The 18,266-nt window shown below is 27.6% G+C and overlaps 3 protein-coding genes across 3 annotated transcripts; 1 reads left to right on the top strand and 2 right to left on the bottom strand.

The window, feature by feature from the left end:
- Positions 1-4,457: 4,457 nt before the first annotated feature.
- Positions 4,458-4,874, bottom strand: GO595_010252 (histone H3.2; the record flags this gene model as incomplete). Its single annotated transcript, XM_067912910.1, has 1 exon — positions 4,458-4,874. The coding sequence occupies one exon, from the start codon at positions 4,872-4,874 to the stop codon at positions 4,458-4,460; it is 417 nt and encodes a 138-aa protein (XP_067768990.1).
- Positions 4,875-8,411: 3,537 nt separating this feature from the next.
- On the bottom strand, positions 8,412-9,641 carry GO595_010251 (asparagine synthetase domain-containing protein 1; the record flags this gene model as incomplete). The annotated part of the gene is made up of 1 exon (XM_067912909.1): positions 8,412-9,641. The coding sequence occupies one exon, from the start codon at positions 9,639-9,641 to the stop codon at positions 8,412-8,414; it is 1,230 nt and encodes a 409-aa protein (XP_067768989.1).
- Positions 9,642-9,879: 238 nt separating this feature from the next.
- On the top strand, positions 9,880-10,461 carry GO595_010250 (small GTP-binding protein; the record flags this gene model as incomplete). Its single annotated transcript, XM_067912908.1, has 1 exon — positions 9,880-10,461. One exon carries the CDS (start codon positions 9,880-9,882, stop codon positions 10,459-10,461), a length of 582 nt encoding a protein of 193 aa, XP_067768988.1.
- Between the last annotated feature and the right edge of the window lie 7,805 nt (positions 10,462-18,266).

Raw genomic sequence — 18,266 nt, 5'->3', positions numbered from 1 at the left:
TTCCTGATCCTTCTGATTCAGAGGGTTCAGATGATTCAGATTCCGGAATTGATGATATTAGTGATTTATTACCAGATGATATTATTTATAATAAATTAATTAGTGACTTAAAACTTTGTAGATTACCTGATGATATTAAAGATTTTATTAATAAATGGAAGAATTTAAATAACTTAAATTGTTGGAAACATGAAGATATTAATTTAGCTAAACAACCATTAATTCATATTATGATTAGAGAAAATAAATGGTGTGCACCAGGTCAATTCCCTTGTCAATGTGAATGTTATAAATTAACTAAATCAGGTAATGATTTGATTAGTCATATGACTAAAGTTCATAATCATAAACCTGATCAAAATCATTTATATGGTTGTATTGAATATTTAATCAATAATGATCTATATTGGAAATTAATTTATGAAGAAGATGATAAACCTGAGTGTTATCGAAATAATGTTTACGTTTGTCCAATACCTAATTGTAAATATTTTTCAAATACAAATAAATCCCTTTTCTCTCATATTACTTATTCTCATAAAGATTTTGAGAAAATGAAGAATTCTATTGGTTGGTTTTGGTCTACAATGTTACAATATGTTAATACTTACGACAAAATTCCTTCATGTTTAGATATAATTAAACTTAAAGAAGGTTTTGTTTGTAAATATTGTGAAACATATTGGACTTCTGATTCTAAAGGTTTACATAATCATTGTAAAAAGAATCATGCATTAAATACTATTGAAGGTACAAATTTACCTTATTATAGAATTAAATGTTGTCCTTTAATGTATTTAAATTTTTAATGAAACAGAATTAGAAGTAATTAAAAAAGATATCAAAGATTATGAAGATAAAGTGTTTATGAGTAGAACAATCACAGAAAGAGAAAGATTAGCGGTCAGAGAAATTCCTTTCATTTTAAATAATGAACAAACAAATGCTATGGAACAAAGACAAAGAAGAGAAGAAAATGACCGTATTAATTTAAATAGAGATTTACAATTACAAGCAATTCAAAATTCCCGAACATTAAATTTAATTTCTCCAGATCAAATACATCCCCCAGTAAATTTAAATTGGATTAATAATGAATTTGATTTAAATAAAATTAAAAATTTAAATAGAGACCAATTATTAATTTTAGCTAGAAAATGGACTTCTGATAATCAAGAACAAGAATCTCAATTTATATCATTACCTAAAACTTGGGGTAAAAATAAATTTAAAATTAGAGCTAAATTACCAGATTTATTTAAATATAAAATCGAACCTTTAATAGAAATTTGTAAACCTCAAGATTATAATAATTGTAATGATGAAGATTTTTATATTTGGGAAGGTTGCCTTTCTAAAATTAATATGTTAATTCGTGATGAATTAAGAGATATTTTAAAAATTCCGTTGAATAAAATGTTAAACAGAAGGAACACAGTAGTCACTAGCACAGAAGATAGAATAGATCTTCGTAACAAAGAAATGGAGACACATAATTTATGTAAAATTACGTTTTGGTTAAACAAATTTAAAGATTTATATCATAAGCCTCAATCTCAATTTATTCTTAATACAATGTCTAAACTTCAAGAAAAGATTATTAAAACCATCAATTTCCTCCCGGATGAAATAAAATCTATTCTTGAAATTAATGAGCCTCAAGATATTATAAATCTAATACAATCAGCGGAAGACTATTATGAAAATAAAATTAAGTTCATTGATGCTAAAATTAAAGAAAATCAAGTTAGTAATAATAATAAAAAAAATCAAAACTATGAGGGTTTCGTACAAAATATTTACATGGAAGATCCTGATAGATGTTTACGTTGGTTTATCACTAATAATACGACTCCTGAATGTAACTTAAATCCTGAAGTTTTTATGATTGAATATGGTAATAATTGGAGTCAAGAAAAATTTATTAATGACTTCCAGGAATTTGATTTTAAAGATATTATGAACCCTAATAGTAATGAATTATTATTAAATTATATTTTTGATGATGATAATATTAAACATGCAATTTTTTCTAGATCTAATGCGGCTGCTTATGGTCCCGATGGTATTTCTAATTATATTCGGAAATTAGGAGTTACTACTACTATTAAATTAATTAAAATTACTACTAAAATTACTATGTTAACTAAAAAATGTCCTGAATTATTTAAATTAAGTAAAACAATTATGTTATACAAAAAAGGTGATGCTCAAAATCCTCATTCTTGGAGACCTATTTCTATTACTCCTACTTTTTATCGTATTTGGATGGTATTAATTACCAGAGCATTACAAAATGTTAATAATAATAATCGCTTTATAGCTAGATCTCAAAAAAGGTTTTATGCAAACTCCTAATGGTACTACAGAACATGCAATAATGATTAATGAATTTATTCAACATGTTTCTAGGAAGAAAGGAGCAATTTATATTACCTCTATAGATTTCTCTGATGCCTTCGGTTCCATACCTCATTCTCAATTATTTAAAACTTTAAATAATTATGGTTTTGATAAACAATTTATAGATCTAATTAAAGCAACTTATAATAATTCTAAAACTAAAATTCAAATTCCTGTTAAAGGGACTTCTGATTTTATACCCATAAATTGTGGAGTAAAACAAGGTTGTCCTTTTTTCACCTTTAGCTTTTAATTTATGTATTGATCCTTTAATTAGGACATTAGAAAATAATAAAAATTGATGGATTTCATATTAATGGTAAATCAATTTGTGCACAAGCCTATGCAGATGATTTAGTATTAATATCGGATACAGAAAAAGGTATGGAAAATTTAATTAAAACAGTCGAAAGATTTTGTACTTATACTGATATGAAAATAAATACTTCTAAGTGTAGAACTTTTAATTATATTAATAATAATAATAAAAGAGAAATGGCTATTACTAACTTTAAAATTAATAATGAATTAATCCCAATGTTAAATTTAAGAGGAGGTATTACATATTTAGGAATTACTTCTGCTTTAATGAAATCAACTAAAGCTAAAGCTGCTAGATATAAAATAATTAAAGCAATAGAAGATATAGGTAATATTTGTTCATCACCCTTAAAATGGAATCAAATGATTGATGCAATCAAAAGATTTATTATTCCTGCATTAGATTATATATTTTTAAATGAAGCAGTAAATAAATCAGAAATATTAAAATTAGATAAAAGAATTAGATCAGCTTTAAATTCAAATCTTAAAACTTCTTCATTACCTAAAGATTTCTTTTATACTGCATGGAAAGATGGTGGTGCAGGAATTAATAATTTATATGAAAGACATGATGATTTAATTATTTCTTGTTTTTTAAAACTTTGGTTCTCGAAAGATACAACTCTAAAAGATATTTTCCGCTCACTTTGTAGAGAGGAAAAATCATATAGATTTAAAGATATCGAAGAGAATAACTCACATGATAAAAAATATTTTCGATGATATCATGAATAATAATATAAAGAAGAATACCGGAACATCAAACCTTTTTAGCCGGGTTCTTCAAGTACTTAAAAGAAATAATTATAAATTATGTCTTTATAATTGTTTAGAGGATGATGAAGAAAATGCCTTATTCTTAAATGATAATGTTGAAGACAGTATTAACTCAAATGAAATTACTCTTGAAATTACTCCAATCAATCTTAAATTAGTTTGTCTTCAATCTGATTTCTTAAAAACTATCAACGATTATCACAAAGAAAAACATTATCATGATTTAATAAGTCTTCCACTTAGAGGTCACACATTTAAAACACTGAAAAATAATAAATTATCTAATTATTTCTTGAATCAATTTACCTCAAAAGCTGAAGATAATTTAATTAAATTTACATCTCAAGCTAGAACTAACAGTATCTATACGAAACAAAATGTTCGTTTAGCTAACAGAAATATTATATCAAATTGTCCATTATGCGGTGCTGAAGATTCTCTTAGACATAAGTTGAATGATTGTAAAAAATCATTACATATTTTTAAGATTAGACATGATAAAGTTATTAGAGAAATAGTTGACATGTTAAAGACTAACCAGGTTTGAGACCTACTATTTACATTGATAATTCAGTTAAAAAAGAGAATAACATCCCAATTCAAAGTGAATTTAGTAAATTAAGACCTGATATTACCACACGGGAGGATATTTTTTTATTTTTTCATGAATATTGATTTTTTGAGTCCGAAAATTCTATTTAAAATGCCCGGGAAGAGCTTCCTCAGGGCACTCGATTGATATCAGTTTTGTTCGGTCAGAAAAATTATACGATAAATATATTGCACATATAACCGATACTCATTAAGAGACAGCGCCGGATATCAAGTACACAACTTTCAAACTTTTGTAACTTTTGTTTGCTTCAACCTTAGTAAAAATGAATTTATAAATTTCACACAAATTAAGACAAATATGTACATGCATGTTATAAAAGAAACACATTTTAATAAATTTAGTTACGTTCACCACGAATACGTTGTGCGAGTTGAACATCACGTTCCATAATTGTAACACGATTTGCATGTATAGCGCAAAGGTTTGTATCTTCAAAGAGACCTACAAGGTAAGCTTCAGATGCTTCTTGAAGAGCTGCAATTGCTGATGATTGGAAACGAAGATCACCACGGAAACCAGATGCAATTTCACGAACAAGACGTTGGAATGGAAGCTTTCTGATTAAAAGATCTGTACTCTTTTGATATTTACGAATTTCACGAAGAGCAACTGTACCTGGTCTGAAACGATGTTGTTTCTTAGCACCTTGTGAATCAACAACTGGTGTTGATTTACGAGCTGCCTTAGCACCGAGTGACTTACGTGGAGTCTTACCACCAGTAGATTTACGAGCTGTTTGCTTTGTACGAGCCATTTATTAAAATGAACAACCTGCTTTCCCGGTTTAATAATTTTGGTCATGAAATGTCGTTTTGCACCCATATAATTTAAATTATAAAAAATATCTTTTATTACTTATTTTTATTAGTCTAATATGACATTTTGATATTTATACTCAGCCCGCCAAAAAGTAAAAGATCTTTTACTGGAAATTAATTTCCAGATATCTTGGTAAAAATCTACTACAAAAATAAACCACAATGAAGAGTGTTATGTATATATTTTTTGTATTCGAATTAAAAAAAATCATATAGAGCAATGGAAAAACCATGTAAAGCTCAGACAGAAGGGGATCATAAGTAAATCAAATCAGATAACATTTAATGAATTTTGTTATGGGATCAACTCTGATTTTAAAGAGTTTTTCAAAATTAATTAAGATTTATTCAAAAATGTAAATTAACTTCGAAGTCTCTTGTTATATTATCTTATTAAAATTAATAGAAATTATAAGATTTGTTACATATAGATTTTTCATATAAAAATAATTTAAACATACACCTATTTTGGAGTAACTTCGTCTCTCAATTAAGAGATATTTTAATTTTGCTAAAATCTAAAAAAGATAAACGCACAAGTCACTCGTTCTGATAAGTGGTACAATCGTGCAAAAAATAAATCGTAGGTTGGAAAAAAAAGATAATTTTTTCCTCAATTAGTGAATAATGGATGAATAAAAATCACACGATCAGCTCGTTTACTTAAAAATTTAACCTCTTTTAAATATTTTAGTATTATATATATCTTTGTGTTTATTTTCTATTCTTTTTTAATTTTTTTATGTTTCTTCAATATCACGAACCACACCAAGAAAAAGGTTACTACAGCCACAGAAAGCGTTATATAAATTATTTTAGAACTCAAAGGGATTGGTTCTTTAAAATGTTCTCCTTTGTTTTTTGCGATGAACACTGCCTCTGCGAACCCTAAGAATATGAAACATGTTGAACATATTCCAGCGGAATCTCTTTTGCTTGTAGCGTAAAGATACATTTCTAATATTGAAGGGAATGCTAACATGATATGCATGCCCAAATACATTAATACGAATGGATGTGTCGTCTTCATTTTCATTACCATTTTTAATCCGAACAAATTCAATTCTATAATAAGTACAAATATAAGTATTATACAATATACAACAAATCGTTTTGGTGATTTTAATGGTTTCCATTTATATTCCATATATGAGTAAGGAGTAAATTGTTGTAGTATACGTATTATTTTATCTTTACTCGTGCTATATGTTTTATATAAATGTTTTTCCCATGTAACTATCTCAAAATAATGTACAATCTTCATCCCAATCCAAATGCCTGCAGCATTACACACAAGAATGTCAAGAATAATGCTGTCCCACCAGCATTCATTGAAGTTAACAAACCAATGCTTTAATGAAAATTCAAATATCTCAAATGCAATGGATAATATCCAACACATTGTACGGTCTCGAAGAATAATTGATTTTGCAATCCAGCCAAAGAAATGGGCTGGGATAAATACATCGATCGCAGATTTGACATTGTGAAATGGATCTGTAGGATTACTGCGATCATAAATAGCACAGCCCTTACTATAATCTCGATCAGGAGCTACGTCAACTAAGGTTGGAGTGAGATTCTTCAAAAATGATATATTAAATTCTCGCCCTGTAAAACAGCCAACCAAAAGAATAATAGTTTGGACTATACAAAAGCCTATAACGCATCGCCAGAAAAATGGATGAGGTCTAACTAATGGCCCATCTTGAACAGAAGAACCGACAATTATCGTAGTTACACCAAAAAATATATATACTTTGTACAATGGATTTTTTGGTTGAATAAATAAGAAAATTGAAAGAACAATAATAATTAATAATAGACGATGGGGCCTATAAAATATTTTCATGAATGGAGGGACGTTTTCCCATTGTAGGTACTGAAGTTGTTTATGATCTGGGAAAACAGTCTCCTCTTTTTTCTTCATAAGTGACCTGCTGCAATTCTTGCGGAAATTAAATGCTTTACTTCATTCAATTTTTATTCGGTTCTCAAATGACTTTTAATATTTAATTTTTTACATTGATTCAATGATTTTTATATATACACTCAATTATTAAGTCAATGTTACATAAAATATTTACCAAATCAATTGTACTGGCCTAGGCAGTAAAACGGTCTTATTGAGACCAAAAAACAAACATTGTACACATAAAACTCAATTTCATAATTTAATTCATAATTTTGTTATTCAGCAAAAATTTATATATAAATTATTTTTATTTTTACAAATCAGGAAGCTGGAAATAATGTATATAAATTTGTTTATCGGTAATTGATTTTTCTTTAATTTTTATAAAGGGTCATAATTGCATTTTCATTGCAAAGACATGAAAAGGTAAAATGAAACTTGGAAATAAATAGCAAATACTTCTAATCAATTATAAAAAAAGGCAGATTAAATAACATATTATATTAAAAAGATTCGGAAATGTATTATATTCATTTCAATTGCATAATGATAATTTTAATATAACCAATTTAATGCTTCTTCAATAATATTAAAATCTAAAAATGTGAAAACTTAGAAATTTTTCAAACTTTTTTGTTATTTTGTTGTGCATATAAATAAAACATATTTAAATCAATCAAGTGTATACACTGATTAAAACTATTCCAAGATGATATAAAGAGAAAATATATTTAAGTGATCATCTTTATTTTTTATTAATATAACTTACAAAAACTTTTTAAAGAAATGAGATATCCTCGAAAGGAAAACCTTCAATTATAATTTTCGGAAACAGTGAAGTGTAAATATTTTTGGAATTAATATATTTCCAAGCGACTTGAAATATGCTATAATCCAACTAACTGAATATTCCAAAGAAAACTTATCGCAGATTCTTTCATGCTATCTTCTTTATTTACTTGCGAAGAAGAAATTTCTTAATTGATAGCTTGTGTTTTAACCAGAGACCTTTGTGAAATTTTGTGTGAAAAATACAACAGTTTATTTAATTTCTGACAGTGATAAAAGTTATCTCAAAAAGTTGTAAAATTTGCGTTCAATTTTTACTTCGTTAAATTTCATTTCATTTAAAATATGTACCAAGAAGATTTGGGCAGTCATAAATGTGGCCAAGCATTAACGGATCAAAGGCCTATGCAACATCCAAAGTATGATTACATGTCACATCAAACCTGGGAAGCTTTTAAAAAGAAAGGATGGGATAAACTTGTATTTAAAGATATCCTCTTAGTAGCCGAAATTTTTGAAGAAAGGTTAGGCATTCATTTATACCGAGATGCTAAAAGGGAAAAGTCTTACATCTTCAAATGGTTTGATGATAACTTTGATGTAATCGGTCCGTTATTGCAATACGTACAATTGATTAGAGAATAAAGTTGCATTATCCTAAATTTTAAGTTATATATATATATATATATATATATATATATATATATATATATATATCTTAAAAGACTTTAATAGTATAATTTTATTACTTACATCAACACTTAGTTGCTCAAGACTCAGGTATTTCCTCATCGCCTCTCCATTTTGCTTTTGCGACTTTACTCCCGAACTGCATCGCTTGTTTTGGTCTTTCTGCTGCCTGCTTCAATCCATATTTCTCTGCAATTTTCCTCAATATCCATTTCTCACCACAGCCTCTTGGCAAGTCTTCTTTTATCAGCATTTCAACAGGCAGTTTACTTGCTGCCTCTATAAATTTCTTTGATAGGAATGGACATATGCAAACCTTTCCTAAATGCATTGCGACTCTATCATCTCTTCCACCATTTCGTGTCCATAGCCTGTTCATATGCTCGACAATTTCTGCATCGGCAGTTGCGCCTTCTTTCATTCTCATATATCCACAACAAAGTTCATCAGCACCTAATCCACTATGAACTATGGATGAATTCGAATGTTTAAGAGCAGAATAAAGTGTCATTGCAATGTTGAGATTCATTTCAGTGACACTCGTAGGAACAAGAAGTGATTTAATGAGAGAACGTTCATTAGCCATTTCAAGAATGTCCCCAGTATACTCATGAAGAGTAAATTTGGTGTTAGGAAATGAACGCTGAAGATCAACAAGAGATGCGCGCGATGACGCACGATCAGGAGCTGTATCAAGAGCACAGAAGTTAATCAACTCAACTTCGGGAGCACCAGAGAGTGCAAGAGCAGCTGCTATTAAAGTGGAATCTAAGCCGCCACTGAAAAGAACAGGTGAACCTGGAATAACTGAATGGATTAATGTGTTCATGAGATGAGACATTGTGGATTCAATAGTAAGTGATGGATCTGGATTACGTGTGAACTGGGGATATGCTATAATAGATTTAGAATTATTGTTAAAAATGGTGAAGCCGGGTGGATGCTCATTGCCTTGAAGATCATGAGAAGAAATGATAAATGGGTCCTCTGTATAAACAAGAGAATAAAGGCCAAGAGAATCCTTGCCAATGATAAGAGTTTGTTTGCTTAAATCAAAAAAGATAAATTCAAAATTATCTTGGACGTGGTCAAGAAGTTCTGCACAAAAATTATTTTCTAGAAGCTTTTCGTATGTTTGTTGGTAATCAGCATTGGGTGATTTCCAAATAAAGAAGCCACGATTATCAGATATATAATGGAAAAAAGAACTGTTATTGGTAGAACATGAAACGTGTAAATATTGGTTACGAAATGGATAGTTGGATTTTTCTGGATTTAAATTAACATTGAATGAAAGAAGGTGATCCATGAGAGCTTTTTTTCGAAGAGAAAGCCCAGAAAAAAATTTTTTTTATTTTTAAAATAATTAAAGTCCAGTATTTCATTTGAAAAATAGTCCACTTGTACTTCAAAACATATTTTATTATCCAATATTCAACCCAATAATTTCATTTTCATGTTTTTTTGTTGTGTATTCAAGTCCCTCAAAAATTCAGCACAGGAGTTGACTTAAAACCGATATGACACGCCGACAGCACTTTTCGACAATGGCGGAAAACGAAACTGTTTCCGTTAAAGTCGTCTTTGTTGGAAATTCATCAGTAGGAAAAACAAGTCTTATAAATGCAATATCTAATGTGGATAATAATGAACCTATATTACCAACAATTGGTGCATGTTTTATTTGCAAAGAATATCAATTCAAAGGTTTAACTGTTCGTTTACATGTTTGGGATACAGCTGGCCAAGAAAGGTTTCGATCTTTAACGCCTTCCTATTTTCATGATGCAGAATATGTGGTTATTGTTTATTCTGTTGATAACAGACCATCATTTGAAGAAATAGATCAATGGAATCAAAGCGTTTTAAATGTGTGTCGCAAGGCACCAGAATTAATATTAATTGGTAACAAAATAGATTTAGAAGATAGATGCATTTCTACAGATGAAGGCACAAGAAAAGCAGAATCAATAGGTGCAATATTTTATGAGACAAGCGCTAAAGAAAAACCTAAAGATATTGATAAAATTCTCGAAAACGTTGCAAACGATTTTGTATCAGAAAAAAGTGTAAATTTAGCTTCGGCTATGCCAGCCCTAGTTAATGAAAGCGAACGACACTGCTGCTAATATACTATCCTATTAAAAATCTCACCAGCTATCGAATTTAGTCAAATTTTTTTGTTTTCCTTGAAAAGAACGTTATGAAACAAACCGTGCGAAATATTAAGAAAAAGTGTAAAATTCAATTACGTTTTTTCGGGCTTCTTTGAATTTTTATATTGTTTACATATGTAAACTACCAAAAATTTAATACAAAGAAAGACAACGTTTTAATTGTAACATTATTACAAACAAAATAATTTTCATATTACTTAGAGAAAATTCAGATAATGAATCTTTAAGGAAATTTGACCCACAAATGGTTAACATAAATGTCAAAAGAGTTATTAGTAATGAATTATCACATTTATTTGTCGTAATAATTAAGTTATATTACCAAGTATTATATTTATTCAAACAATATATATTAAATATGATCAAGTAAACATTCGTTTGTCTCCTCGAAGTACTGTTCGTCTTTTGCATTTTGCAAAAACCATTTCTGTAGTTCGCACAACTTGTCTCTTTTCCCTTCAATTGGTAACATCTTCGAAACGCAGAAAATTAATTCTTTTTTCACGTTTCCATCAATTTCGTGATCAAGAAGTTCCAAATACGCTTCGCATATCTCTTCCCTTTCGAATCCGCTCTCGCTGAGCACATTCAGCGCCCACAAAATTTCGCCTTTCATGTTAACTTTAAATGTCTCTAAAAGAGGAACTAATATTCTTAAGTCGCGAACTCTACTGCTTTTATCAAAAGACAGTAAGAAATTAGTCAAAAAAATCTTTGAACTTTGGATATCATTTCCCATTAACTGATGCATAAGCAAATTATTCCAAACACTTGAAAGAACATTTTGGAAGTTACCATTAACAAAAGGAACAAAATCAAGTAACTCAAGAATTAAGTCCCAAAACCCAATTTCAATAAGTTCTATAACCAAATCGTTTGTTGGTATCAAAAAATTTGAATAGTATATTTCATCGGTTTCCCTTGAACTCAACTTTTTCTGAACTTTAGCAACTTTCAGTGCAAAAACCGCCTTTTCTTTCTCCGATGCGCATTCAAAAGAGCACATAACCGCCCTATTCAAAAAATCGATTCTATCGTCGATTAACAGTTCACCTTTGTCAGTTGCTAATTGATACAACAGTTTTGCCGCTATTCCATATTGTTTATGAAAGTAATAATACATCCAAACATGTTTCCTTCCATTTTTCATAAGGAAATCTAATAAAAAAGGAGTATTTTGTTTCATTAAAAGTTGAATTTTATTATTCTTAAACATAAATGTGTAAAGGAAATAATGGAAAAGTTGATCACTTGAATTGATCATTGCATCGAAATCATAATCGATTTCATTAAATATAATTTCATAACAATATCTCCTTCGAGAAAACGCATGTTTTGCTTCATTAAAACGTGAGTTATTAAAATCATTTTTTAAATAAATAGTAATAGCAATGTCATTTGGATCATAAAAATATGCTTTCTTAAGACAAAGTTTCGTTACTGCAGAATAAAATCCTTTTTGATGAAATAATAAACAAATTCGTTCGATATCAAATTCTTGTTCAATGTTTTCATATAATATATCGAATTCTTTGTTTAACTGAGTAATTGTTTTTGATTTTTCAATGTTTTGTATCGAGTTAAAGATGAGCAAATCTTTCTTACAGAAGTATGAAGGACATTTTTCATCTAATTCTTTGAGAACTGCTTCGTAAAATGTTCCTTCAATCCTTAAGTAAGAAAATAAAAGTTCTCGAAGTGATTTGAAGATAGATGGTTCATAGGAAAACTGGAAAAAAGAAAGCCTGTTTTGATATATAACATCCAGCTTAAGAAATGCTGGCGTAAGAGATGAGTTTTTGTCAAGCTTGATTAAAATCTTAATAAGATTAATGGTTTCAATTAGTGCTTGGATATAAATTTTAAGTTTGGGAATGCATTTAACATCAAAAGTACATTTGGTTTCTGGTAAATATGTTGTATACCCCTTACATGCGTCATATAATTGTTGAAGACTTTTTGTGAGATTTACGAAACCGGAAAGATCATTCAATTTGTATTCATCGTTTTCAAATAGAAAAATTGGGGTGCTCCAAAAAGAGTGCAAAATTCTTGAAATTCTGATTAAAAAGGCTGTTGTGGCTGGAGATTGAAACATTGGACTCATAGTCGAAACAATGTCTGATTGCTCTTTTAACAACAATAAGCATGAATTACTATATATTGGATTTTTAGAAATTAACAAAAGGAGTGAAGAAAATGTTTCTTGAAAACTTTGGCGAACTAAAACAGACAATTCCAACTTGCCTTTTGCACCATTTTCGATAATTTCTTTGACTTTATCGGCAGGTGTCTTAAATGACAAAATACGTATTCCATGATTTGTTAACAAATAAGCAGAAGGAGCAGGTATCACATGTTGCCAAAACATCTCATTATTAAACATACAGGAGTTGGGGACATTTGGTATGTTAATAGCAAATCCTAATAAATCTTCATTAAAAGGGATGTTGCAAACGCTTTCTTTCAGCGCATTTTCCTGTAAATAATAAGAATATGTTCCCTTAGTAATACATAAAGACTTTTCACAGAGAAAAAAAGTATATGAAAGAAAATAATTTGCTGAAAATAAAACATCTCCATTAAAAGAAGGAGGATTACGAACAATATAGCTAGGTTCAACAGTATGTAAAAAAGCGTCGACAATAAAGAATATTCTTTGACCTGATTCGAGAAATGCTATAAATCGAATTGATGATTTTGATTCTAAAGAAGCTACTGCCATGTCAATGACTGTTTGGTTGGAGTAAATATCAATTTCTGATGGATTTAACGAACTTAAAAAATTGATTTTGCATTCTGATTTTACATATTCGTAAAATCGGATTTCGGAGTTGAGGTGAAGTGAAGCGAACGTTTGCGTATCGTTGTCAAAAAGAAGTTTGACGATAGGTGTGATCCTCCTGTTTTGACCAGGATCAATGTTTAAAACATATAAAAGGGGAGAAAAAAAGCTCTGCCGAGTAAGTTGTTCAACTTTAGTTTGGAGATATTTTCTTGTAGAAAATTTTACTATATAAATAAATCCGGTATCCCCTGCTAAAAAAATATTGCCTTCATTGTCAATATGTACATAAGAAACATTAAATGATAAGCGAATTTTGATTTCATTATCGAATCTAATCTTGGAATTAATTACTGGAATAATTTTAATTGACTTGTTAAAAGCATAAACAATAACAGACGTTACTATCTTCTTGAAAATAGTTGGATTTTTTGCTCCACATGTAACTGAAAATATATTTTTGGTATTATTTTCTGTTTGTTGAAAAATTTCTGGATTTTCTACATTCAAACTCCAAAACAATATTGAATTGTCAATTATACAATAGTAAAATGATGAATATGGCAAAACACCAAAATAAACTCTTTCAACTGTTGGTGTTATTAAATCAATTATGACTTGAGGATAAGGAATTAAATCGCTCATTGTTATGAAGTCAGTTGTATCTTTTGTTTCATAGGGAATATTGCAATAATTTAATAGTAAATCATTAAATGGCTGAATTGTATCATCTCGATTTATAATTTCTTGAATTTGTTTTGAAACATTAAGTTGGTCTTGATGGAAATCAGATTGATTTTCAAATGAAATTTTCGCATTTTCCATAAAACATTTGGTCAAGGTAAGAAATGTTATGTGAAATTATATTGAAATTGCAATAATTTGGATTAATAAAGATTAATATATTTATTAAAGATTAATTTACATGTGATATTAACGGCCAATTAATTATTATAATTTATTTATTAATAATTTATTTAAACTATATAAATAAATAAATTCTTTAAAGGTTATTTTAACCTTTTTTTGTTGTTCTTTTGTTTCTTTAGTTTCTTCTTTCGGTTCTTCCTTTTTCTCTGTGTTTTCTAATTTAATTACAGTTTTTTTCATTTTCGAATGCATCATATTCATTTTCATTAACATTATATCATGTTTCTTTAATTGTTTTCTTACCTTCTTTATCTATAACTTCATCTACTTGAACACAACGATTACCAATTCTTTTAATTTTAGAAATATAAGTCTTTTCTCCATCATTAGTTTGTTCACGAATTTCTTCGAATATTTCATTAAATTATCTTTGTGGTGATTAAGTTCTGTAATAATTGCTATGTTTCTTCTTTCAATTTATCTTGTTCAATCATATTTTTAAATTCTTTATCAAATGCATCATCGAATAAAGAATTTAAACAATGTTCAAGATTAATAAAGTATTTAGTTATTGTATTAAATGGATGATAAATTATTATCGGTCGATATTCACATTGGTAATGTTAAAGATTATAATATAAAAATTTAGGCTATCATGAATTTCACGGTAGATATATCTCAATTGAAATAGGAAAGAATTTAATTTTTTTTTTCCTTAAGAGTTAAAAATAAATTTTTATAACTTATGAACTTGTAATATTCCTTTTTTAATTTTAAAACATAAAAAATCAACAAATTCTTTCTAAATATTCTTTATTTATATTCTCTACAAATATATCAAAATTTATAAGTTTTTTCATTTATCTTATTTACATAACCTTTTTGTTCCAAAGTCCTCAAGCAATCCAAGAATTTATTCATTTCGGGTGTGAATGGCAAATCTCTCATAACTTTTTGGTACAACTTTTCTATTGTAATAATTTTATCATTTTTAATATTTTTCATGATGTTACATGAAAGTTGATTATTTCGAATATATTCGATATTACTTTTAATATCGAGTTTATCATTTTCATTATTTTTTTCTTTAATTTTTGGAAGAGTAAATCTTTTACCCATTGATAAAGGGCTTGGGTTTATTTTATAATATTTACCATCGAATAAAACGCATTTTCCATTTTCATCTTTTATTAATAGTTCAAGATTCATAAATATTATTTCTTCTTCTATTCCAATTTCATTTTTTATATCGTTTAATGTTTTATTATTATCATTTAAAGAAAGTAATATTAATGCTTGATCTCCATTCATTTTGTATCTCATATTTCCAATTGTTCCTTTAACACATGAATACTTTGAAGACCATTTTAACATTTTCCTTTCATTATTACTTTGATTACGAAATATATTTTCATAATTTATCATTTGTTCTTTAATGAACATTGGGAAATTAACATTTTTGTCAATTTCATATGGGAAAATTGTTGTTGAAATAGAAATAGCTTGAAATTTATTTTCATTGTTATATATATTAATCGAATTCGACATTTTTATGTCTTGAATTAATTGTTCAATACGTTCTGTATATTCGCCTCCAAAAATATTCTTAAACAATGTTAAAACAAATTCTTCACGTTCAATATCAATTTTATTAAAAGAAAAAACTTTTTTCATTAAAAGAATGAAATAAGAAGTCCCGAAAATATTTGGAGAAGTAATAAATATAAAAAATTCTTTTTCGTTGTTTGTTATTTCATTTTTATAATTACTAAGATATACAGCAAATAATTTCGATGCTTTTTCGGATTCTTTATTGATTTCTTCTGTTAGAATTTGATTAATTTCTTTTTCTATTTGTGTTATTTCGTTTTGATTAAATATTTCAGTAATAATTTCTATCATTTCGGAATATTTCCGAATTGATTCTTTTATGTTTTTGTTTTGGATATTAAGAATAATATCATTAATAAAATATTTACTAAAGTTTAATATAAAAATAGAAAAAAGTTTTTTGTTTTGATAATAAAATGAAAAAATTGTTCGAATTGTTTCATATTCTTTATTCTGTATTAAGTTATAAAATTCATCACAAAATATATAATGTGAATTATCTTCAAAGCAAACTTTATTAATTCTGTTTAAGATGATCAAAATTGTTTTGTCTTTTATTCCAATGTGAGTTAAGTCATTACATATTAAAATGGAATTTTTAATAAATTTAAAGAATACTTCAAATGGATATTCTTGAATTTTCTCTAAGTAAAATGAATCAATGGAAGATAAAAATTGCGTTTCAAATGGTTTATCATATAAATTGATTAAGTCTAAAAATAAAATGATAATTTGGATTTGATTGGTATTGATTGATTCTTCTTGCAAAAGTTGTTGAATTTCTTGAATAATAGAGTTAACAAGATCCATAATAGGATAACTTTGGCTTTCGATCTTTTTTCCTATATCAGAATAAATAAAATCAGCTAAACATTTTGATTGAAATTTTGGAAAAAGATACGTGCTTTCAAAATAATTAAATAGTTTCCGAAGACATTTAACATTATTTTCAAAGATTTCAATAAGTTGAGAAACATATTCAAGCATTTGATTTTGATATAAATTATTTAAAAAATTTTCTTTAATTGGTTTAAGTTCTTGTTCTAGCTTCATGAACATATCCTCGCCGCTACCAAAACGACAATAATATTCCACATTTTGCGAAACTTTGTAACAATTAATTTTATCAATTCCATTATTAAACAAAATATGTATTGAATCAACCACATAGTCCAAAACGCTCGAAAGTTTTTCTTTTTGGATATTTTCATCTGATGAAATTGATGGTATAACTATTCGTTTAATTTTTGTCTGTGGTACAGATTTTATTACAACTAATTGCTTTTTAGATTCTGCACTCAGTTTTGATATCAATGGAGGTGGTTTTGGCTTTGGTGCACTAAAAAAAAAATCTATAGTGGTGTTGGGTCTGTTTCTTTTCATTGGAAATAAAGTGTCACTTCACTCCATTAAAATTTGCATGATGAAAACTGAAATTTCAATTAAAATTTCTCCAAGCTTAAAGATTCATCTAATTCATAAGAAATTAAGAAATAATTTTCATATCACAACAAAACAATAATAATGATGCATTTTTAATCATTAAATTTGAAACAAAATAGTAAATGATATCCATTGTTTAATTACAATAAGTAAAAATGCTTGAAATCATAAATACATTCAAAATATGAACATGTATCATAAATATATAAGAAACTCCTTTTGAAAGAGGATAAATTCATCCATGGAACAAATTTAATTTGTTTAAATTTGAACAAAACAAATAAAGTTGGAGTTTCTTATCTCAAGGCGTCTATATTTTAATCTCGGGTTCTTTTGCAGAATACGTATTAATGAAACTATTTTAGATAAACCTAAATCATCATTTATTTTAAGATATTGAGGCATTAAATTGAAACAAGTTGTCGCAAGATTTTTTTCTTTTGTTTTCTTAAGTTTGGTTAAACTTTTCGGAAGTTGTTTGATCTTTGGGTATTGAAATTTCTTTTTTCATATTTTAAAAAAAGATCATGGTTGTCATCGTATATTATGTTTTTGATTAAAAATATATTCTCTTCTAATTCATGACCTTTTTGACAATATCCAAATGATAGCAACCTTAAACATGCCCTAGCTAAATTGCCAAAATTTGTGTTTTTTACATAAATAAATAAAAAAGTTCGAACTTTATGTGAAACACTTTATTTTTCTATATTTAAACAAATTATGTTAGTTGGAAGAATTCAATCCTTCATGAACAGCCAACAAGATTTTTTCTCTCATTATTTCTTTTGATGTATTAATGGGTACCTTGAAATAATTTATTAAATTTATGTGTACACATTATTACAGAAGACAGCTGTGAATTTGGATCATTTTTTCATCATCGAAAGATTTTTTAACAATTGCAATTGTTAATTTAGGTTCAAGAGCAGCCAAACCTTCATTTGGCAATTGTGAATAACCCGAAATAAATTGATTTGTTCTTCTTCTTTCATTTCCACCATTTTTCAAACAACATTTTAATTTGTGGGGAATATTTTTGATACCC

Source organism: Histomonas meleagridis (genome assembly GCF_020186115.1).
Source record: "Histomonas meleagridis strain 2922-C6/04-10x chromosome Unknown scaffold_61, whole genome shotgun sequence".
Taxonomy (NCBI): Eukaryota; Parabasalia; order Tritrichomonadida; family Dientamoebidae; genus Histomonas; species Histomonas meleagridis.
The sequence above is the reverse complement of the archived record's forward strand: the minus strand, read 5'-3'. Positions and strand labels throughout refer to the sequence as shown.